The sequence below is a fragment of the Erithacus rubecula genome (assembly GCF_903797595.1).
Source record: "Erithacus rubecula genome assembly, contig: SUPER_Z_unloc_1, whole genome shotgun sequence".
Classification (NCBI taxonomy): domain Eukaryota; kingdom Metazoa; phylum Chordata; class Aves; order Passeriformes; family Muscicapidae; genus Erithacus; species Erithacus rubecula.
Window position 1 is genome coordinate 1514157 of NW_027635590.1, and position 25289 is coordinate 1539445.

Sequence of the window (25289 nt, forward strand, 5' to 3'; positions counted from 1 at the left end):
GAACTAAAAAGATGTATCAATAGCATTACAGGAAGATACTGTCTCTGAAATATAAAGGAATAATTTCTTTTTGTGTTCTACATAATATTTATAATGGATTCCAAAACCCAAACATCATGAATGTCGTTGCCCACACTAAGATTTAAAACATTGTATTGCCTGTTAAACTTCAGGGGAAAGCTTATATTCTCCTCCTTAGTGAGATTGGAACCTCTTCAGACAAAAGAAATACTTGGAGCAAGTGCTAGACTTCTGTTTTATTCTCAAAACTTGATTGTTCCTGTAGGATCATGTTTCATAGTGAACTTGAGTATTGTGGTAAAGTTGCTTTATAAGTTTAAAGACTAATTTGTGAAAGGATGTAGAAGTGTAGTATGTACATCTTATAGGAGTAAGCTGTGTGGCTAATTTATCACTTGCCTTTGTGTCCTTAAGTCAGACTACTCTATACCACCTAGGTCACGTTGTAAAAGCCAGTGGGGACTGCATTGTCCAAGACTGCAGTACATATAGCCAGCTCATCATACTCTTGTCTTGGTGCAAACTGCATTTGAAGTTCGCATCTAAGCATTTTGTCCTCTTCACAGGAAATAATAAACCCAGCTTGTTATGATCCCTGAATATTCTAATGAGGTGATATCTTACAATGGGTTTTTGGGAATCTGTGCTGCAGGAGGCAGCTCTAAAGAAACTTTCAGAACCATCGATTTTGAGGAAATGCCTTCCTTCAGTTTTTCAGTATGAGGAAGATTAGTTTTCTGGATTTGTTAATCATTTAGTTAACATCATCTTTTCTCAGGATTGTTTCTGACTGTAAGTATTCATATTATTCACCATTAAATGTGATAATAGATCATGTATTGGGGAAGATGTTTAAAATCTCTTGTTTCCAGAAAAAAATTGCAGAAGAATTGTGTAAAATCACTTTTGTTTGGGTGTGTTTAAACTTTTAGCTGATGGAGGTAAAAGCTTAAGCTTCCACCTTTAGGCTCTTAGCATTTCATTAGTGCTATGTAGACAGCAACAGCACTCACCTCCAAGACTTTTTTCTTTTACCTCCTTGTTTGCTCTCACACTAAACTCGTGTTTAGCAAAGGTTTAGATTTAAATTGCCATGCCTGATGGCAGATAGCTTTGTAGTGCTTTGTAGCAGCTTAGATCACTACTTCACTGGTGTGACTACAAATGTCTCTTGTGTACCTGTAACCCCTGGCATGACAGTGGCAGTTCCCTGGAACCATGCAGCTTCTTTCCAGGTTAATTTTCCTACTCCTATGTTTATACTTATTTGTCCTGTGTTGTATTTGGAATCTGAATTAATCTGCTTTGTATGTGTTTTAAAATGGGAATGTTTGCTGCTTGGCCATACGTGGTATAAGAGATGACAGTGAAATGTGATGCTTGCAGTTGTGCTCCTCAAGCTGCTTCTTATTCCTTGTGGCATGTTTCAGTTTAAGAATACTGTTTTCTACCCCTTCATGTGGCTGTTTAGTTCATATTGTAACAGCCCATGGGTTAAAACTGAAATGTCATAGAAGTTTAATTCACTCACACTATCATATTATCAATGCCAGTGAACCAGCAGGAAGCAAATAGTTCAGAGTTTATCTGAGTATTAAAATTTTAAACAAATTTTCCGTCATTCATCTCCAAGAACTGTATTCTGTGAATAAAGCAAAAGACTTTTATGTCAGCATAAATAACTCTAGTAATCTTTTGATACTTGGTCTGTGTTCTTTCCAGTGGGGATTAGTAGTTTGGTGATGCTTTTGATATGCAGTAAAATTTTGATCTGACGTAGTTTGATTACTTCCAATTTGTGCAAGTATTTCTGTAGAAATTTGCTATAACTATTATTTTCCTAGAAATTAATATCTCTAGGTATTAAAATTGTGAATTGTCTTGAAGCTAACTTCTAGTCTAACTTTTGTACCTTAGTTTCAGTTTGAGATTTTTTAGTATCATTCTTTTTCACTGAAAAAGTTGTTAATACCTGCATGCAACTTTAAAAATAACGTTTTTAGAAGAAAGTTATTAGAGAATAAGCTCTTCAAAAATCAAACTGTTCTATAATCATCAGAACTGATGAAACCTACTTTCTGCTAGATTTATGCACTTCATTTCTCTCCTCCTTCCCTCTGCAGTGCCTCCCCTGTCTTCTACCTCTTTTGCTGGCCATGCAGCTGCACATGCCATGGCTGGGGTTGGAGCTGTGTACTGATTGACTGCTACCTTTTGGAGTGGTTAAGATGTGAGTCTTAATACCTGCATTTTCTACATAGCAGATATGGATTTGGGTGTCTTCCACCAGCAGCTGGTTGTTTTGGGGTGGGATTACATTGGGACTTGAAGAAATTTGGTCTTGGGTCTGTTTTCAAACTTGATCAAAGCAAGTCACCAGATTTCAAAAGCAACCAGCTGAGGGGAATAATCAGGAACTTCTGTTAGTAGTAGTCTAGTGAATTCTTAATAAACTGTTCTTGGACAGAGGAATTGTAGAAGAGTTTCTGCTGCACAATACTTTCTTTCCATGCTTTTTCCTCCACTAGTTTTCCTATGTGTTTTCACTTGTAATTTAACATAGCTTTCTGTCCTCTCTATTCTGTGTGGCCCCCAAACTGACATGGAAGTACACATGTTCCAGTTTAGAGATCATAGTGCTAGACCACTGAATTCAACCACAGCCTGAAGGCTGGCACTTGAGCAATGTACTGGGAAATGCCATAAGAATAGAATATTCTGGAAGCTGCTTTTGCCTAGAGGTTGGAGCAGATGACCTCTTGTAGTCCCTTCCAGCCTCAGATATCTTGTGACTCTCCGATTCTATTCCTTTTTAGAACTGGTGGATTCAAATGTCACCAAACTCCCTGCTTTCATACAGCACTAATACCTCCTGTTCAGGTTGACTAGTGTACTTTTCTCTTACTGAATTTTCTAGGGAAGGATTTTTTTTGTTTTATTAACCTTGTTTTAAGGCTTTTTCATTGCTACACCTACTGACACTTCGATTTTTCTGAGTTTATGGCCTTGAAACAAGAGTCTTGATACATTTAGAGTAAATGCTGAGGAACTTAGTATATCTGATTTGAAAATATTCTTGTCATCTTTTCTTTAAAATGTTTTATTTTCACTTTTGAGATATTCAGCCATATAGAAACTTGACTTTAACAAAATGAAAAATAAAATAAATAATACATTGGAGAAACAGTTATATTTTGGGTTGTTTATAGATTGGCAAAATGTACATTCTTGCCATAAATTAATAAAAGCCTACTTTACAGTATGTTTACATCCAGGGCAAAAACCAACTTTCTTCTTCTGGAAACGAATTGTGTGGAGGATAGAGGTGTGATGTGAATATTGTGCAGTTGACAGTAGACATGCATGTCTGAAAGAGATTAGGTTCATTTCTGAACCCTTGCAGTTGAGCAGAAGTACTGTCTAGTCCCTTGGATGGAACCTGTGACGGGAGACTAATTAGCTAAAAGATAACTGTTTACATAAACAATGGCAGATATGATCAGAATTTTCATTAAAATGTAACTGCATGCTATAAAAATGTGATTTCAAAATTTGGTTTGAATTTCAATTCCTCATTTATATTCACTGGTCCATTTTCTGTTAAGTACAAATTTTATGGAGGCAGACAGTCTGATTGGCACTGATTTGATTTCTTAGATGTGCGGATTGTTTCAAGGATTGTATGAGATAGATCTTAAATTAAGATGTCTATTGGAACTACAGTTTTTAACTGCTATTTTTGTGTGAGAAATAGTTTTACTTTTTTGCAATATTTATGAAAAGTTTTAAAATGTCAAATAGGTGTTTTATTTGTGTGACTGACATCCCATTGGCAGATTTTCTGCTCTGCTAAAGAACTCAAAAAGTAGCATATTTGAAACCCTTCTAGAGCTGTATTGGCTGCTTACAACATAAGCATTGGCTTATGTTGGCTGCTCTTACAACATAACATGCTCTTACATTGGCTGCTCTTACAACATAAGAAGTAATCCAACTTAAACAATTTAGTTGAGTACAAGTATAGTTTACTGGAGTGGAGGAAATGCAGCCAAGCCAGAGGCATCAGTGGACTAGAAGAGCAGTGGGCTGGTGTAGCTGACCTCCAGATATGATGTAAGGTGCTTTTGATTATGTACAAGGAAAGCATCCTTTTGAAGATACTGAAATCAAAATTATGGTAGGCAGAAAAGCATAGAAATATTTCCAGGAAACTAACTTAGGAGAGAAGATGGAAGAGATCTTCATGGTATGTACTGTAAAGATGCTTCCCATGCTGTAATTCAGTGAAATATCTTTGAGGCCTTACACTCAAGCCTGTTGTTTTATGATGTAATATATGGTCATTTATTTTTTTCAGATCGAGTCCAGTTACCTAGGAATATGATTGAAAACAGTATGTTTGAAGAGGAGCCCGATGTGGTTGACCTGGCAAAGGAGCCTTGTTTACATCCACTGGAACCTGATGAAGTGGAATATGAGCCAAGAAGCTCCCGTCTCTTGGTGCGTGGCCTTGGAGAGCATGAAATGGATGATGATGAAGAGGATTATGAGTCATCAGCAAAATTGTTGGGGATGTCCTTCATGAATAGAAGCTCGGGTCTGCAGAGTAACATGTCTGTATATAGACAAAATCCAAATGGATCATGCTCAGTGCCCTCTACGAGGACCATGGTGATTTGCACAGTTGTTTTTGTGATTGCATTTTCATTAATAATAGTGATTTATCTTCTTCCCAAGTGTACATTTACCAAAGAAGGCTGCCATAAAAAAAATCATACAATGGAACTAATATACCCTTTGGCAACCAATGGAAAACTGTTTCCATGGGCAAAAATTAGACTTCCTCCTGATGTTGTACCACTGCACTATGATCTTGTCTTGCAGCCAAATTTAACTACTCTGAAATTTTCAGGCTCTGTAAAAATAGTGGTCAACATCCTTCATGTAACTCGGAAGATTGTACTTCACAGTGCAGGCCTTAATATCACCAAGGCAACAATTACTTCAGCACAAGGACATCAAGCAAAGCCAGTTGAATTCCTGGAATATCCGTTGCATGATCAGATTGCACTCATGGCTCCAGAGGCTCTCCTTGCAGGACAGAATTATACTGTCAATATGGAATACTCATCTAATTTATCAGACACCTACTATGGCTTCTACAAAATTTCTTATGAGGATGAGAAGTCTAAGCAGAGGTATGCCCACTAATATAGCTTCTCTGTTCTATCACTTCTAGATTGTGCTTTGATAACAGAAGTAAAAATGTTGAGTTTTTTAATTGGACATACTATGCAACTTACTCTTGTTGAGAAAAATCAGTCTTTAATCTCTTGATTAATCTACCCAAAAAATGTCTTTCATGGGTGAGTTCCTTAAGTCAGAGCAGCTTGTTCTACATTGAAATGTACTTCAGCGTGGAGGTTGTACATAGTTATAGTATGGCTTTTTTGGTTTGTTAAATTTTTAGTTTCTCTCTTTGGAAATTCTCCCCATGATTCTTAAGCCCTTGAATCTCAAGACAGGGACTGAGGAAACAATGTCCTGTCATCATAGGAGGAGGTCAGGTTCAAAACCACCAGAAGCGCCCAATGGGGCCCAAAGGGATGGTCACACAGTCCTAAGGGAGCTGGGAGATATCATTGCCAAGACACTCAATCATATGTGAAAAAGTCATGACAGTCAGACAAAGTCTCGGGTGACTGGAGAAAAGGGAAGCATTGCACTTATTTTACGAAGAATAAATAAGGACTTTTTAGCAGGAAGATTATTTAAAATTGGCCGTCCGCCCGCACTTCAAATGATCATTATACTGGTCATATATTTAAGAGTGTTCATGCCTTTGTGGGCAAGTAATTGTCCATGCAGGTTTTCTAGAAAAAGTGTGGTGCAATAAAAAAGAGGAAAAGCAGTGTGGATGAGCTAAGCAACTTACTGCCAACATTAAAAACATGCATTACCATGAAGCAGGTGTAAGAGTGCAATGGATATAAAAGGCAAAAGTCACCTTAATGACTGAAACTCAGTGGGTTTTTTTTTTTTCTATTCTGATGTAGCTGCAGCTTTCTTTTCTTTTTGTATTTACTTTAGTAGAAAGAGAATGCATAATTGTCCACAGAGAAAAAATAGGATCTGTGAGTAATTTTTGAGGTTTTGTCCTCCTTCAGTCCAGTGCTACCTGGTTTTGTTCAGGAGCAGGATGTAACAAGCTTTAACCTGCATGTTTTTCAGTAAATCCTTTTCAGATAACTCTTTGGTGATTTCATAATTGCCATTGACATGTCTGACTGTTCTTTTTGCCAGGGGCATTGTCTCTGTCTGCTATTGTCTGTAGTTTTACAAATGCAGACTACTCTGATAAACTCTCTTGTTACTGCAGTTTCTGTATAAAACTCAAACTATGAAGCTGATTTTGCACAAAAATATATTTTCTTTAGCTTAGTTTTACTTTCTTTTAAATATTTTTAATATTGTCACAAAAAGACAAAATTACCAGATGGCAAAATAGCTTGCTTAACTTATTGCCAAAGGAAAAGAAAAAAAAAGTGCCTTATTTATGTTTTTTTTGCAGAATGGCTCTTTATTCTTTGTTTTTCTTCTGCATAATCTTGGGGTGAAACTGCATTAATTTGTCAGGGAGAAGAAAAGAGTAAGAAGTTGAAAGTAGGTATGCAGTAGGCATCTTGTGAGTTGTCAGCACTGTGCCTTCTAAGAAAAACTGTATGTCCAAAAATGTTTGAATCACGGTGCAGAACAAATAAACTCAAACACTTGTTGGTAGCTTGGCAGTAGGTTAAAAAAAACCAAAAACAAGCAAGGAAAAAAACCCACAGTATGTGCCATCTTCTCCATTTAGTTCCAGTAAATACTTCAATTAGTAGACTTGTTGAACTCTGTGTTGTCTTGCAAGTGCAGAAGTCAGATGTGCTCTCCATCAGAAGCTGTATGCTACTTAGTATAAAAATAGTAGAGAAGGAGTGTAGACTCCTGAGGAGTCTTCTTGTGATATGAATAGCTGTCGGATTTGAGACAAGAAAGTACATGAACTTGGAGAGAATCCATCCACTATCCAGCTCAGGGGGCAGGCATACAGTTAGATGAGCTTAGGGAACATCTGCAGGAAATGACCTGGCAATTAGATGGAAGAAGCTTCCTTGCAGATCTACTGCAGAGATTTCCAAACTCCTATTTAGCAGGCACGCTCGCTAATTTAATTTTTCAATCTTCTTTTTGTTCCCTCCCTTTGGAAACTGGCTGGCTTATATTTTGATTATTGTTTTGTAAGTGTGTTATTCCAAGTGCATTGTTCTTTGTTCAGAAAGCAAAAAATAGCCAAGAAGATTACTCCTCAAATAAGTACAGTACTGAGTTTTAAAGAAAAAAATTGTGAAAGAAACATTTATTCTGACTAACCTTGTCATCTACTGTTCAAAAAGCTATTATCATAACAAGCTATTAGAACATTTGGGAGGGAAATGACTGTTCTATCCTAAATAAACTGACATTTATGCTTTTAATAATTCTTATTTTGCTCTTCTTCACTCTTCCCATTAGGTGGTTTGCAGCAACTCAGTTTGAACCTCTGGCAGCAAGGTCTGCTTTTCCATGCTTTGATGAACCAGCACTTAAAGCTACTTTTTTAATCAAGATCAAAAGGGATGAGAAACTTTCCACTCTGTCAAATATGCCAAAGGTACTGCTTTTGTAGGGCAATTTTAGTAGAGCTGCTGCCTAGGTAATTTATTTCAGTGGTTTTGATTGTATTTTTATTGCATTAACGTCCAGGGGATTGACCTGAGTGGATAAGCTATAAACTATATGACCTTACCAACTGTTTTGTTCTCAAAGACTTGAACTTTGTAGGAAAAACAGCTGTTCAATGCCTTGCTCAGTGTAGGATGTTACTGACAGACAGTTGAATGACTGAAGGATTCCTGCTGAAATTAAATGGATCATTATTTTGCAAAGATTATATTGTTGGTGACATTGGTCTCAAGAGCCCTTAAGGTTTGCTTTCAAGTCTTCTGTTAGCTGCTGCTGTGCATGTGCAGAGTACTGGAATACCTTCAGCAGTAGTTTGTATAACTAGCACCTGTCTTTGTGAAAGATAGGCCTATCTTGAAAGATGTGCTTCTGTGGCTAAATGAGGAGAGGTGTAGTATGAGTACAGATATAGTCAGCTCCAGAATGTGAATGAGGGATCTGACATTCCTTCAGCTGGAATTTTTCAGACTAAATCTTGTAAGAGCATATCTGAATTTTATGGTGATGTTTTATGCCATAATGCCTTTGGACAAACCTTTACGGAGGCCTTATTAATTTAGACAGATGGGAGGGACTAGCATTACCTAGACTGTGTCTGAACTAGGTATTCTCTCATCAAAACATTAACACCATTTATCACTCAGCACAAACTCAATACTGATATTTGTCTAATCACTAATGAAGAAATTACACCTTTGATGTTGCTGGTACATTTATGTACACTGTGCAGCGTGAGTTCCAGGAAGTTGTCCAAAACTCAGGTGCTGATGAAGGTGCCTTGTTTTTGAAAATCAAGTTAATAATTGCAACCTAATGAAATAATATCTGTCCACGGTGTACGAACATTTATTTGGATGTGTAGTGATTCTTAGCTATTACAAGAAGAAATGAACTCTGGTGGACCACTCACTACTTGGTGAACAAGAAAGGGTGCTCACTCACTGTCCTCTGCTAGGAGCTGGACAAAGTGGCTAAGGCATCTTTCAACAGCTTCCCAAGTTCTTCATGTACAGAAAGTAAATGATGATGATGTAGTACTACTGCATACACTCACAGTTAGCTCTGTTGGGTGAGAGCGAGGTGCTGATAATGCCGGGTTATGGGTTAGAGCCTCATATGGGCCATTCACTTTAATTTAGATTCCATGGTCCTTATAGGTTCCGTCTGTCTCAGAATATTTTGTCATGTGTGCAGCAGACATTGCTGGAGTATACATCTATAGCTACATGAGCAAAAGATCTCAGAAGTAGGCCTTGTCAGCCAGTGTGTACATCGCTTGGTAATATATAGTGTCTGACACGGATTAAGGCTAGAAATAAACTGCATATTTTGGGCTTGTAGAGCTACCTTTTGTGGTTTTGTTTGTCCTGTTTTTGGTGTGATTTTTTTTTTTTTTAAATGAGGATAGCTAATTTTTAAACCAGTTTATCTGCAGCTGCATCAGATTTTCTTAAATAGACTGTCATCTCCTTATGAAACAAAACCTGTACTAAAGGCAGAAATTTGTCAATTCACTGGAGGAATTAAAAGATGGCATTCTGCTCATATATTATGGTCAGATTAAATTATTTTAGTGGTTATATCTTCAGGTTTAAAAATCCATTTCTCTTTAAGGCTGGCAGTTAAATTTTCAGTGACAGTTAAATGCCAAAACATTGTTTGGTTTTGTTTTAAAATAGTAAGTACGTGTGGTTACCTAGTTTTACTGAGGCTTATGGAAAGAGACAAATATTTAAGTCATGTAACACCAGTATTTTCAGTAGGCTGTGCTGAACTGTGTCTCTGGTCTAGCCTAATCCTCCCTTGAATTCATGCTGATCTGTTGATTTTGGATTATACTGGGACTTTATATGCAAACGAAATGACATTAGTTTCTTCAGCAGAGTAATTATTTGGTAATACTACATGATGAAATTTGGCAAAGAATTTTGGTGTATATATGCATAAATGTTTAATGTCTTCTTAAGTTTGTTGCATTGTTGTAAATACCATCAATCCCACTTAAAGATAACAAAAGCATAAATATATTATGTTAGCTTGCCTATAAATAGTTTGTAGCATGAAATAATTCTTTAACACTGATTTATTTTATGTCTTAGTGTTCTTTTGTCTGTATTAATAGTACTTCATTTTCCCTGCAGAAAGCCACTACACCTGTGACAAATGGAATTGTACAGGATGAGTTTTTTGTGAGTTTGAAGATGAGTACCTATCTAGTAGCTTTTGTTGTTGCAGACTTGAAAAACATCAGCAGGATAACTAACGGGACTCTGGTATGTGTTTGTTAGTTCTGCTTCATTCTTCCCAAGCTGACCAGGCTACTAAACAAAACAAAAAGATTCCCAAACCAGCAAGTAAACTCTGTCACTTTAAAATTTAATTACCTTCTTCATTTAATTATACTCATCATAGCTAGGGGACAAAAGCCATGTGCTGTAAGGTGGACTGAAGTGATACCAGACTGAATGTACTTTTACTGCAAGGGACTCTGCATCAGGTCTTGTTAACAGTGGAAATTAACAAAATGTAAAATTCCTAAGAGCTTTCAGAGCTGGAAGCTTTAAACACTTCTTTTCACTGTTTCATCCATGAACAGTAATATCATGAAAACCAGGAGTTGTTCTGAGGATGTAGAGATGTGACAAGTTTCAAGGAACACCTACCTACATGTGGTTTCAAGCAGTGCCACAAAAATTTTCTCTACCTGCCAGGATAACATATCTAAAAACTCATGCCCTACTGTAAAGCAAATTTAGGCTGACTTTAAATGTATTTAATCACTTAAATACAATTATTTAATTTTGTTTTTCTGAAGATTCCAGATATCAAACAGTGGGTATCCTGCTTAAGCTTTGTCCTTTGCAAGGGTATGGCCTGTTTCTACAGTGTGTGCAGTTAGAGCAACTAAAAAAATAAATGTGGTAATATTAGTATATGCTGCTTAATCTTATTTTAGAAAGTGCAGAAGTTTCATGGGAGCAACGACTTTCATGACTTTTTAGCAGAAGCTGCCCCTTTGTGGTGAATTGTCAGAAGTGCCCTATGTACCTGGAAAAAGCCAGAGGGAACATTACTAGTAGCATTGCAGAAGGAGAAGTCCTCTCTTTATTTATTATTTATCAATAAACAAATACAAGTAAAGATACTAGACAGGCTTTGATTCTGAATAGAACAGATTGTTACTTTTTTTTTTTTTTTTTTTTTTTTTTTTTGTGCTTTGTAGCTTTTATTCAGGACTATGTTTGAGCTGTACTCTGGTAAAATCGTACAGTCAGTTCTTTGAAGCAGATAATTTTTTAACTTAATAAGAATACTTACTACTTATCTTTAATTTATTGTTTTTAATTTCATCTTTTTTTTTTAAAAATTAGTATTTTAATCTTATTAAGAGTACTTGCTACCTTGAAAGGAGAAAGCATAAGAATACCCAGTAAGGTCAGAGTTTTTGTAGGTCTAAAATAGTCTCATGGGTGTCTAGAAGGCCGGGGAAGAAAGGAGGCATGTATTGACATTTTCCAGGAAATACTGACTCAAAATGCTTCCAGCATTTTATGGCTGGGAGATCCAAAGAATTTGAGCTTCACACAGAATAAATTTATTGTCATGAAAGCTTTAAGATACTGTAGAGTTGAAGTAAAGTTGTTTCATGCTCATAGTCCAATAGACTTTTCTCAACTCCAGACGATCCTGGGAGACTCTTATGTTTTTGAGCTTAAAATTTGCAGTGGATAATACTTTTGTACTCCAGGAACACTAGACTAGATTCTTATTTGTATGTGCTTCATTCAAACTCAAAAATTAAAAGGACCTTTTCCATCTATTTTAAACTTCATTTGTTGAACTAATTTGTAGCACAGGAGGAGGGAGTCCTTTTTTTTATAGAGCTGGGATGTGGTTCTCCACATATTTCTTTTTTCATGTAAGAAAGGTTGTCCTAAATGTGAATATGCCTGTAGCCTAATCGAAGATGTTTTCTTGATAGAGACAATTCAACATCAATTTTTATATTTTACATCTAATGTGTCTAATGTGGCCATACATTAGATAGGGATGAGCTTTATGGCAGTTATTATTTTTTGTGATAATTTATTGCTGAATATACTACTGTGATCATACTATACTATAAATGCTATTGTAGTCTAAAGATTAGTTGAGGTGTACAGGGAAGGTCACTTAATAACTCATGAGGGATTTTAAAATTTGTCATGTAGACTGTTCTTGAACACTTTTTGTAATGTTGTTATTCTTGAATTGTGCTTTCATACACACAGGACAGTGTCCCTATATTTGACAAGTTCAGAAGCTCAAGTAAGAAAAATTAGGTTTTTTTTGAGCGGCTTCATAACTACTGTACATAATTTATGTATGTATTCACAAAAAAATGTCTTGTCTGTTTCAGGAACTCTTGCCAGCTCCTCCTTCAATTCTAGGTCTCTCGTAGCTACAAGTTTCAAATATTTTCTCTTCTTTCTTTGGACTAGGTATCTGTCTATGCCATACCGCAGCATCTAAGCCAAGCTGAGCATGCCCTAGACACAACAGTGAAGTTTCTGAAATTTTACCAAAAGTACTTCTTCATGAAATACCCTCTTGAAAAATTGGGTAAGTTCTGTAGGAATTCAGAAAAAAGTCCTACAGCACAGCAGCAGCTCTGATCTGAAAAATGCATGGGAATTTTCATTTTTAAAAAAGTGTTAAAATGATTAAATTATTAAATAATTGTAACAACTAATTGCATGTTTGTCTAAGTGCAAGTATTAAGTGAGTCCCAAAGTTGGAAAGCTTTTGAAACCAGATTTCTTACATTTTTACGTAAATTTACACAGAAGAATTTCTTTGGTGTTTCTGAACTTGGTAGTGAGGACATTCTCAGTCTGGGAACCATTTTTGCAGCTGCAAGATCTGCGGCCTGACTCCTACATACATTGGTTCACTGGAAAGGTAGTTAAATGCAGTCTTCTAAGACACTACTTTTCAGCGGTGTACTTTTAAGCCATCTCATTTCCATGTTAGTTTTGTTCATGCAGGATCCATAGGCAGGGTCTCTTTAAGTTGTTTGTGTCAGAGTACTGCTAGAGAAACATTATCAATCTGTGGGGCTTATGTACTTGAGATTTTGAGTGTATGTTCACACCACAGCATTTCAATAATTAGTTTTTAATGATAATATAATGTAATTAGTAGGCTTGAAAGAAAGGATTGCTTTAATTAGCAATTTTCTTAATCTTCCAAATCTTTTCCAGATCTGGTAGCAATTCCTGATTTTCAGGCTGGTGCAATGGAAAACTGGGGTTTGATCACCTTCCGAGAAACTGCACTCTTATTTGACAACAATACTTCTTCAGCGAGGGATAAAAAGCTAATAACGTCAGTGATAGCACATGAGCTTGCCCATCAGGTACTAGTCTGGAAAGGTTATTGTTTTCTTTTTTAATTTCTTTGATTTTTAAGTATAATTCTGTCCTTGAATTTACCTCTCTCCTCACTGTGACTGGGTTGTGCATTGTATCTGTTCAGAAAATCTGCGGATGTATTTTCTACAGCAGAGCATGCAGAGTGCAAGTCTCATGCCATGCTTAAGGAGTTGTTGCTTCAAAAACTTTACTATGGCTTTGACTGATCTTCATTTTACAGCAAGATGAGGCAGAGGAGGGATGGAGTACTTCTTATTTGATACATTCTTATTTGATTTTAATTCTAAGAAAATAATGATGGTTTTGGTCTTTTTGTAGTGGTTTGGCAATCTAGTAACTATGGAATGGTGGAATGATCTCTGGCTGAATGAAGGATTTGCCACTTTCATGGAATACTTTGCCATGGAGGAGGTTTTTCCAGAATTACATTCAGTAAGTAATTTCTGTAATTGCATTTACTATGTCTTCACTATTATCTGTTTATACTGTTGCCTATAAATGATTGATACTGAAAAATCTATATTGAAATTAGTTTTGAGTTCATGATACATCTCTGCTTTTGCATTTTATTATATTGGAAGTGGCTTTGAGAGGGGTATATTGTTTCTGTGGATTTTAAATTTTTTTGCTTTATTTTGGTAATAATCTACATGCTGTCTACTGTGTTTTGTGAAGGTTAAAGCATTCTGTGTGAAATAGGTGTTAAAACATGTAGATGTCTATATATCAAATTATAGTCTTTCTAGAACAAGTCCAGACATGTTGTTGAACAAGTTTGTCTACTTCTGCTTTTCCTAATAGACCTAGGAAGCTTTATATTATTGAATATGCTTGAGGTTGCAAGTATATGAAACAAACACAGTCCCAGTCATGGTATAACCAGACATGTTTATTAAAATATTATAAAAGCTATTACATGGTTTTTATAGTATCTTAACTATTGGGTTAGAATAGCATGAGCCTGGAAAGCCAGTAGTATAATTGTTAATAGGCTTGCCAGCCAATAATATTCATGATCAATTCTCTAATTGCAACATCAGACTTTTCTGTCAAAGATAAGTGCTTATGTAATAGTTCTTTTGGCAAACTATCCCTTACCTGTGTACCTGTTGCTAACAAGTAACATTTTTTAGGACTTTGTTACATCTCTGCTGCCTAGACTGCATAGTTTTTTCTTTCTAGCTAAATGCTATATTCTCTTAATTACAAGGTGTTTTCTTTCCATATATTTCCCCCTTTCTTTTTTACTTAGTATTGCAAAACTAATACAGTTTGTGTCTGCATAAGCATTACCTGCTTTACATTCTGATGGATAAGCTGTTGAATACAAGAAAATAAACATCATAAACATAACATAATCATCCAAAGTGCTGTAGGTCCTACTACAGCAAAACCAACTACGTTTTACCTGAGCTCCAAAATTAAATCTTCACAACCAGGAGAATAGGCCAAAAGGATCCCATCTCTGGCTTTGCTGTGGTTCTCCAGACAGCTCTGTCAATTCCTGGATGCTTTTGTGAATGGATTCAGAGTGGTCACTCGAGTTTATACAGCACATTCTGTTGAGGTCATCACATTCATGTCCCTGGGCTAACAGTAAAAAGTCTATTGCTGCTCTGTTTTGCAGTGTTGCATAATGTACTGAGTTGACATCTGTTAACAATCCTGTTACAGCATTACTAGTAGTGTTACTCTCCCTTGCATGCCAACAACCTAGTTTATTAATTGTGTTCAAGGCATGTGTGGTATCAATAGAGGCAACAAAGGAGCTAAAAAAAAATATCTTTGTTCTGTTCCAGAATTCAACTTCAGAGTTACAGTCATGGTTAGATGACTTAGCATCATGTTTATTTTGCTATGTCGTAATGTTCAGTTGGTTAAGAATTTCAAGACTGAGGTGAAACACAGTCAAACTACCGAAAGTACATGAACTGCATTATTTGGAATGCCTTTCCATGCTCTGTTGCCACATATTAAAAATATGTTATCAGGCAGGCTTATTGCACTGGTCTCTGTTCTGATTTGTGAGGGAGTAGTAAAGTTGCACTAGGCAGAGGCATTACAATAAATGCCAGTACCAGTTATGTCAACCACTGTGTTGTCTGCTTTTAGATCATTAGCACAGTTAAAGTTAAAACACAAAGGAGGTTTTGCAGAGCCAGGTATGTCCAGCTCTTGAGGCAGCAGTGAGAGAGCAGGGAAGTTACTTGTTTTTGTCATGCCTCCATCAGTATCGCCCATATACCATTTCACAGACTGGCCAGCATTAGACTGCTGTGATTCCAGACACCACAATGATCTACGCTTACCTGGAGTTGTATAACCACATGTAACTGTTTGATTGTGTTGCTTGTTCCATTCATCCTTTGTCCAAAGGATGCCAACCAGACATGTTTGAAATGGATTGCTAGGACTGGTCATGGATATGCAAAGGGAGATTGGTTAATTGCTTTGGCTAATGTAAGCCAAACTTTGATCTTTGATGGTGGTACCCATGCTTGGTTCACATTCATTGAGGATATGCTGAGGATGATAAAAAGGGTTGTACCCAAACTCATTACAACTGATTACCAAACTACAATTATGATGTCTTCAAGTATTCATCACTTCTGTGGTGGGTTTGATGTTCTTCACAGGTAACCAGTGAGCTCCTGTTGATAGAGAAGCACAGCCATAACTGTGTCCCCATTAACAAAAACACAGGGCCTAGCCATTTTCCACTCTGCAAGTCTTTATAATAGACAAATGGCCAAGAATCTGTTAAAATATCATGGAAAACTTTATTTCACTTGCTGTTTTGTTATCAAATCTGGAAATACTTAAAAAAATTAAAGCAAACATTGCCTTTTCCAGTTGTTCTGAGGTGTTATACCAAGGGGATCCCCCCTTTTTTGTTTAAGAACATATTCTTTAAAAGGGCATGTATTTGTTCCACAACAGCTTGACCTGTTGAGAAATGCGGTATATTGGTTAAATTGTGTATACCCTAACAGTAAAGGAAGGTTTTCATTGGTTGTGAAAAATATGCTGCACCATTGTCAATTTTCACTACTTTTGGGACTCCTAAGATAGCAGTAGCTCACAATATGTGTTCAATGACATCTCTTGGCTTTTCACCTTTATGAGTAGAGGCAACGAGAAATTTGGTATATGTGTCAATTGATACATGCACATATTTTAGGGTGCCAAAAGAGGAAATGTGGATAACAACCATTTGCCAGACTTCACTGACACCCAAACCTCTTGAATTTGTACCTACTGTGGTAGGTAAGGGTATTAAACAAATACAATCAGGGCAAGAATGAACAATTTGTCTGGCTTGAGAAAGGGTAAGATCAAATTGTTTACTCAAAGCTTTTGCATTCTGGTGATAAAAGTAATGTGACAACTTTGCTTGTGTAATTTGATTTGAAACTGTTGCCATCATCATCATCATCAGAGCATCAGCAGCTGCATTGCCTTCTGCCAGAGGTCCAGGCAAGGATGAGTGAGACCTGAGATACATAAAACAGTGAGATCTACATTGAACAAAATAAAGAGTAGATAATAGCATAAGCAAATCTTTGTTGAGTACCTGCTTTGAAAAGTCATGTTCAATACAGTTTAAAATAGCTAGTCCATACAAGGAATCTGATATTAAGTTGAAAGGTTCATTTTGAAATTATTGAAAAGCTTCTACTGTGGCTGCTAACCCTACTGGTTTTGTTGACCTTGGCTGAAAAATCAGTTTGCCCAATCCCCTGTGGAGTCTTTCCAAACAGCAGCTGCCTTCTGAACTTTCCCAAAACCATTGATGAAAACTGTCTTTGCTCCAGACAGGGCTGTGACAATGTCAGAAAACATGTCTGTAAAGAAAGATCTTTTAAAGATTGCAAAAGTGTATTTTTTACAAAGGATTAACAGTGTTTCCCAAAAAGTCTGTCAGGGCAGCCTGTAAAGATAATGATTCTTGGAACATATCTTGAAAATTGTTTGCAGGCAAAGGACTGTGGATGTGAGAAGGGTCTTCCCCACTTAGGGTCTGGCATCATTTTCATCCTATGGGAACAAGTCTAACAATCACATCAAGCAATGTAGTTACTGTTTTTGAAATTGTGTGAGGTAAAAATACCCACTTTATCATCCACAATTGTTACTTATACACCACTGTGCTATTAGTGCATATGATTACAATTCACCCAGGTTAAGAAAAAGCCGCAGTGGTAACTCTGCTTGTAATTTGGGTACAAAAGAGATTTCAATTTTATTTGTTACAAGTACAATGCTTCACTGGCTTCTGCATCCAGCTTGTGAGGAGAGGAGATACTAAATCTCTGTCTCCCTTAAGTAAATTAAACAAGGGTGACAGTTCCTCTGTGGAGATACCAAGGGTAGGTGTGAGCCAACTAATAGTTCCTAATAATTTTTGCAAATCATATAGCGTTTTAATAGAGGTCCACAGCACAATGGGCTGAGGAACAATTTTCTGTTCAAATAATTGTTCCATATTTAAATAGTGGAACAGTTTGAACCTTGTCTGCTGCAGTATGAAGAGCATATTTGTCAAGAGAAAAACACAAAATGACAAAACAGTTTTGCAATACTGCAGGGTCATCTGCTGCTAGCAGTATATAATCCACATAATGATACAACAAAACCTTTGAAAACTGCTGTCACACTGGTTTTAAAGCACTTGCTACCACAAACTGACATTTTAGCACTATTTTTCTTTCCTTCACACCTAGAATCAGAGTTGATTATTCCTGGTAAAATAAAAAGTCCACTTTCAGATGATGCTGATCTCCTGAGTAACGATGCATGACATTTAAAAGTAAGGGGTCCATTTAAACCTGTAGGTATAAGGTGAACAAATGTCATTTATTGTGGCTGTGGCATCCCCGCACTGCCTGAGGTCCCCCTGATGTTCCTTGAACTTGAGCTGTGTGGGTTTGCTGCCACTGGATCCTATTTTGTTGTGGGACACAGGATTCCAAGCCCATCTTCGAGTTTCCCTTCTGTGGCAGAGGTTTGCCGTTTCATCATATTTAGAATGGCATTCATTGCTCCAGTGGTAACCTTTCTTGCATCTAGGGCATGGTTTACTAGGTTTATGTTCCCTTGTTTGTTCTTTGAGCATGTTTTTTCCTATGACCTTCTGCTCCACAGTCCAAACATTTTAACTGTTGCCCTAGCAACCTGTAGCTGTTGAGCAAAGGTGGCTGCTATTAAATCTGCTTTGTATTGTACTGTATCAACATGTGCACAAGCTTTGATGAAGTAATGTAAGGAAACTTCAGGTTTGTATTTAACTAGATCAAGTGCATTGTGACACTCAGGCTTAGCGTTTTCATAAGCTAAGGAGTTTGAGTAAAACTTCTGCTGCCTCTGGTTAATCAATTTGCCTTTTCACAGCTGTTTGCAAATAATCAATAAAATGTAGGGCTCTTGAGGTCCCTGCCTTATTGTAAAGAAGCCAGGTTCAGCTTATTAATGTCTGACACTCTTTTCAGAGTTCTTATAGAGTTCTATATTACTTGGTTATATGTTTCTGGGGGCACCCTTAACTCTTCTCTTATCATCATCTGCTCCAGTCCCTGTCAAATGATCCCTTGTTATTGCAGCATTAGCAGTGTTTATGTTAGTCTGTACTTGGTCTTCACAAAGCCCGTTGTACTCTGTCTATCATAGAGAATATTGTGCTGCTATCGATTTAAATAAAGATTTCCAGTCAGCAGATAACATAACAGCTCTCTGCGATACCTTCTGTATGTCTCAATGTATAGGAAGATTGCAAACCATTCTCTTTCATAGATTTTATTAATTCTCTCATGTTTCTTAGAAAAGTTGCTTGTGTAGAGGCTGATTGACTTGATAAACCACAGGCAAAGGATGGAACAATTCAACATTCCCCTGAAACAAAGCTGGTTTTCTACAGTATCTAAAAAGTCAGGGAGCAGCCAAACTTCGGTCATGAGGGGCTGCTTTGACACCTTTGCATCAGTAGATGGTGCTGCAGCCATAATTTTCAGCTGTTACGACAGTATTTTAGAGTACAAATCACAGATTTTTTTCTCCAAGATCACTTTTTTTACCTTCCCAGTGGTCCCCTCCACATGCAAATTAGAGCATGAAAGCGTTACTATGGATGCAGGGGAAGCATCTGCAGGAGAATTTACAGCTGGAGTACTGTGTCTTCAGAGTTATGAGAAGTTTGCTATGCAGAATATATACTTTTCCATGTTATAAATTCATCTGAGTTAATCTCAGGTGCACACTTGACATGCTTTTAAAGCATCCCTCCACTCACTTCCAGTGATTGAGATCATAAGAGCTTTTATAGGGGTACCTGGGACAGTTAGTTTTCACCCATGTAAGGAGTTGTATCGGTTTCTTTTCCTGAATTTTAAGATTTTGCTCCTTTGCTATATGTAATGAGCAGTTTTTATGGAAGGCTTCTAGTTTAGAGATACTGTTGCACATTTTATGAGGAAAGGACTGCATCACTAACTTGTTTATTAGCCAGCAATGAAAGGACATCCTCAGCAATCCTTGAAGCTCACCATTGGTGCAGTCAGGATGCACTGCAGGTCCAAAATAACCTTAGAAGATCGTATGTCTCCTCTTTAAAGAGGACGTATGTGCACATTATGTGAAAGAAACACAGTCCCTAGTAGTGGTACAACCAGAGATGTTTATTAAAAGTGTCCATAGATTTTATAATATTTTCACCATTGAGTTAGAATAGCATGAGCCTGGAAAGGTAATAGTATAATTGTTAATAGCTTGCTAACCAATAATATTAGTGATCAATTCCCTCATTGCAACATCAGACTTTTCTCTCAAAGATAATGGCTTATATAATAGTTCTTTCTGCAAACTGCTGTACATCTGCTGATTGTTACATTTTTTGTACATCTGCTGCCTTTACTGAATAGTCTTTTCTTTCCAGCTAAATGCTCTTTGTTCTCTGAATTACAACTTCCCTTTTTTTTTCTTTCCCTACATGGTGTAACTCCTGTCTTCCCGTCGTGGTCGTACTTGCTTGTCTGAATCAGTTTGGGTTTCATGAATGAGCGGGCCTGACATAAAAGTATCAAATGGTCCACCACATAGGATTCTGATAGCCTTGAGTTACATTTAGTACAAAGCACTGCTTCTGCTGGCACTTCTGTTTACATATATAGCTGAAGGATAGAATATTTCTGATAAAATAATATAGCGATTATTTACAAACTCACTCATGTACTAAGTGACCTAGCTTTTCAGACACTGGAAAACATAATGGATTCAGATTTGGTGTCTCTTCTCCTAGGAAAGCATATCAGCTACTGCTATAAAACTTTATTGTGATTGAGAATGACAGGCAGATAAAAAAAGGTCAGTGGAATTAAATGTAGAGGGTAGTGGAGAGACTAACTTTGCGTTCTGGATAAAGATATCTCCAAGGAGAGGACATACCTTAGCCCTGAAATAAACTTCTCGGAGTGTTTATATCTTAGTCATGGGATTAAACACCTGATTTGTACTGACTGTGTTCTGCCTGATAGAATGTGTTCTTCTCAGCATTCTGAAGAAGTGTGAGTTTGAGATCTTAATTCGCACTTATTAGTATAAAGAAACTTGAGTTGCTATCCTGGTCCAGTAGAATTCTTTTACAGCACTGAATATTTCAAAACTTCTCAATTGGTCTAGCTTGGTTGTTCGGTTTCATTGTCACCAAAAGTATGTACAAAAGTATGTAGCCAATCTACTTGTTGGCTGCATAGTGCTGAGGGTGGGACACAAGTAGCGTCCTTTTTTAACAAGGACACATTTAACATATGTGTACTTCATTCCAAAAGCTGTGTCATAAGCTGCCTTGACCAATATCTTATTTCATTGTTTGATGGTGCCAGAATGTGTTTTGATAAAAATAAAAGACATCACCCAGAACTTCTCCATTCAAGAATAGCTTAACATTTTAAACTTTAACAGTTATTTTTATTATATTTCACAGAGGGGTTTTGTGAGTTTGTTGTTGTTATTGTTGGGTTTTTTGCTGTATAGAGAATTGTTTTCTTGCCATGATGAAGTGAAATGGACAAATACCAATATGATAAGCTTCTTTTCAGCATTTGGGGTTTTCTTTATCTGACACCAATGTATTAAATTCAAATATCCTCATTCTGGAAAAAAAAGAAGTGAGAGGCTTTGGTAATCATTAGTTAAGGTGCTGTGTACATTCTCCCAAACATTACTGTAGTGAATAATTTCTCTAGACTTCATGCTTTGGTAATCATTAGTTAAGGTGCTGTTTACATTCTCCCAAACATTACTGTAGTGAATAATTTCTCTAGACTTCATGCTTAAAGCACATGAAAGTAATATTTTTGTATTCCATTCCCTCTGTAAGTGAACTGAGAACAGTGGTGAGCCAAATGTGAAATTTGACATACACTTATTTAGAAGGTGCATTTTGTTTAGTGCCAATGACACAGTTGCCTGAGACAGGCTTAAAAGTCACTATAATGATGCAAACTCAAAAGTGAGATTCCACTGCTAAAATCTGACAGGGAAATAGTAGCTTTTAAAAATGATAAACCGTCAGTTCTTTTGCTGCCTAGAGCAATGGAGAAGCAAAGCAGAGACCACTTTTATTTTTCTGCTTGACATGTATGTTTCAAGAATATAAAAAATATAAATATAAAAAAATATTTCTCTTCTAGGATGAAGATTTCCTTAATTTAATTTTCAAGGCTATGATGAAGGATGTCTTGAATTCTTCACATCCAGTCTCTTCTGCTGTTCAGTCTTCAGAGCAAATCGAAGAAATGTTTGATGCTCTTTCTTATATCAAGGTAACTATGAAAACATTGCAAAATATTTGGATAGTGATACATTAGCTATTGAAAATACAAATGTGGAATCACAAGTAAATACTTAAACAATGTAGGATTTCTCAATTACGTTTTTGAGCATCTGTGTGGCATTTAATTAGGAAAATATTATGTATCTGTGTTTGTGGCCTTACTTACCATACTTTTGGATGCTTGAGCACAAAATCTAATACTCATGAAGATGTGAGACGGGAACCAACAGGCAAAGCAACATAACCAGTTAGGCATATATTATTCTGAGAGTAGACTATAACAAGTTTAAAGATTAAAAAAAGGGTAAAAACAAAGCATAAAGTAATCACTCAATCTTATATTCTCCCTGGCTTAAAAAAAAGATAAAACAGTATTTTAGAAATATCCTGTACTGGAAGCTTGCCTCTGAATGCAAATTATTTTACTGCATATTCTGGTTGTTTGAAACATTATTATTTCTAATGTGAAGTGGGAGTTGTGTGTGAGGCTTGTGTTATTAAAGCCTTGCTTAAAAATGCATGAGAGAGGAAATGCCTGTATTTGCAAAATTTTTATTCGCATTGTCTCAGGTTTTACATACCAGATTTTGGTAGTGTTGAGGAAAACCTTTGTTTATTTTGGATTAGCTGCCACTTCTTTCTATCATTATCTTGCATTTTCATCTAATTAGAAATCATGAGGACAGCTGTTTTCTACTAGAAAACAGTCAAATGCTATCTCTTCCTCTGCTCAGTGGAATGCAGTTCCCATGACAGTCTTGGTTTGTTTCCTCTGACTTATTTTTGCAAGTGTCAACTGGTCAACACATGTCGTCTGGTATCCTTGAATAGGTACTTCCATTTATTTTGGACTCTGCAAGAACAGATGTGTGTGATTTCCAGGTTACCTTGGTTGACAAATGGAATCTGGGTTCTCTCTTTTAACCAAAAGGCATGGCTGTTGTTTTATGCTTCAGAGGTGCTGTCTCAAGTAATTCCATTTTTGGTGAACTTCTGGAAGCCATGCATTTAGCACAATTATGTCTGTAGCCAACTAACTTTAGAGATACAAATTCTGTCAGTCTTTGACTGATTGAAACATCTCTATATAATTTTAGTGGAAAAGTTCCCTAACTGATTGGAATTTCATTAAATCAGTATAACATTATACTTGGAGAATTATTGTATTACTTCATTGCTACTAATAAGTGTGTGCACATTTCGAATAGAATTATACCAACTTACACCTTTAAGAGCTGGCCAAAAGGGTTTTGCACTATGTCAGAAATAGTGTTCTCACAGCTGCTTTCTGTATGCAGAGGATTTTATTGCATAGCTTTTTCTTCATGGATGAAGTTTTTGTATTCTGCTACTCTTGTCCCTATGGCATAGGTGGAGTTTTTGGCAGTTCACTTGAAAAGACATTTGTAATGTAGTCACTTATAAGCAAAGGGTTGTCTGTTACTGAATTGTACAACAGAATTGTTTTACTGGGCTGTCAACTGACACAGATTAGTGGGTGACCTCGACATTGTACTGTCTGGAACAGAAATAATTGTACAATTTTATTTTTAGTCTGACTGTTTTCAGACTGTCAGGAAACCTAACACCCGTAGGTTGGACAAGATCCACCTGCAACAAGAGTGTATGGAAGGATATGACAGTAGGAAAAACAAAGGAGCAAAGCTGTAGGTTAAGTATGGATACATACAGGAGAGGAAATTGTGGACATATTATTAAAAACTGTTGTAAGGGCTACTCCTGGCTTTTGATGAGTAGGGAGTAACCAGGCAGCCTTCAGGTTCAGATGCAATGTTACTCAAATTCCAGAACTTGAGTTTGGAACATGAGAACAATGAATTATCTGTCTAAGATCTTCTCCGTTACTTGTTTCTTTCCTAGAAATAGTATCAAAACTGGAAAGTGCTCCTTTAAACTATTCTTGATCTATGGCTGCTCATCTGTGTTCAGTTCTAGAGCATGCAAGTCCTCAGGCAATTTACTTATTCGTGGCTTTGACATAGAAACATTCACAGCCCTTTTGATACTGAAACTACTTTTTTTTTTCCTTATTTACAAGACATGGCTGTATTTAAACACATAAAAATGTACTTGTTTTTCTTGTTCTATCATTTTTAAAATCCCAGCCTACCAAATGGTGTATCTCATTTTTTTTTCTGTGTTTTTAGGTTTTTGATAGAACTGCACATTGTGTGACTGTTAGACACTGACTCGTAAGTGCAGTTCTGTACCATACAGATGAGTATTGGTAATGAAAAATGGCAGCCAGCAGAGACATAGCAGGAAGAAGACAATATTTTCCAGATTATATTAATTGGAAAAAATATCAAATTCTACCAGTCTATTTTTTAATTGTAGTTTGAGCCTTTAAATATTTTTCGTTTCCAAAGAAACTAGGAAAGATTTTCAAACTGCATTAGCCTTTTCTGAATTCATGAAATAGTAGAAGTATTTTTCCAAGGCAACTGAGTGTGTTTGAAGGATATTACTGGAATAAGATCTGCCAACTTCTGACTTACTCCTGTACTGTGAAAGAGCTAAAATATGCATATTCTTAAAAGTTCTATAACTTCAATTTACTGATTAATTTTCTTTTTTTTCTTCTCCCTATAGGGGGCTTCCCTTCTTTTGATGCTGAAGCATTATCTCAGTAAGGATGTTTTCCAAGCTGGCATTGAGGTATACTTGCATAATCACAGCTACGGAACTGCTCAGAGTGATGACCTATGGGACAGCATGAATGAGGTATCCATCTTTGACACACTGTTCTTCTTTTCTTTTTTTTTTTTTTTTGTTCTCCACTTTTCTGAGAATATCATAAGTTTGTTTGGTTTTTTTTTCCCTTGTTTATGAAAAAATTAGAATAATGTACTTCAGGTAAATACTCAGAATTTTTTGCTATCCTATTCCAAAGTTCTCTTATATAGATAGATTACTGAAGCCTCTAGGGCTACATTGAGTATCATCCCAGAAAAGCACTATGAGTGGGTGTGTACTGCTATGCAAGTCCATCCAATATGGACATATCCTCTCTAGAATTACATGGATAGTGTGTTAAGACCAGAATAAAAGTAATAAAATTCAGCATAAAAATTACTTTCAAGGGATAGCTAAATCCAGCCAAGCAGAGGTCTTGGGTTACTGTCTACTAGTAGCATCCGTTTTAACAAGTGCAATGAAATTTTAGGAAAGCAGACTGTAAGGCAGGCATAAAGCCGTGTCTGATTTTAAAATGAGTGTGAAGGGCTCAGGAAAGCAAGGCA

At 36.5% G+C, this 25289-nt stretch overlaps 2 protein-coding genes across 3 annotated transcripts in view; one reads left to right on the plus strand and one right to left on the minus strand.

Annotated features, from left to right (window-relative positions):
• Positions 1-25289, plus strand: part of LNPEP (leucyl and cystinyl aminopeptidase) — a 56226-nt gene that overhangs the window by 18580 nt on the left and 12357 nt on the right. Inside the window, exons 2-10 of one of the 2 annotated variants that reach the window (XM_079330823.1) lie at positions 2145-2251; positions 4379-5219; positions 7576-7714; positions 9927-10058; positions 12267-12387; positions 13029-13183; positions 13518-13631; positions 21884-22015; positions 24640-24771. In XM_079330823.1, the coding sequence (XP_079186949.1) occupies positions 4402-5219; positions 7576-7714; positions 9927-10058; positions 12267-12387; positions 13029-13183; positions 13518-13631; positions 21884-22015; positions 24640-24771 (1743 nt within the window). In that variant the 5' untranslated portion in view covers positions 2145-2251; positions 4379-4401. The remainder of the gene's footprint in view (positions 1-2144; positions 2252-4378; positions 5220-7575; positions 7715-9926; positions 10059-12266; positions 12388-13028; positions 13184-13517; positions 13632-21883; positions 22016-24639; positions 24772-25289) is intronic. The other variant, XM_079330822.1, reaches the window with a different exon arrangement.
• LOC306814620 (serine/threonine-protein kinase PAK 3-like) overlaps positions 7266-25289 on the minus strand; it is a 69937-nt gene continuing 51913 nt past the window's right edge. Inside the window, exon 13 of the mRNA XM_079330848.1 lies at positions 7266-7275. The gene's annotated coding sequence lies outside the window, so the exon portion shown is untranslated. The remainder of the gene's footprint in view (positions 7276-25289) is intronic.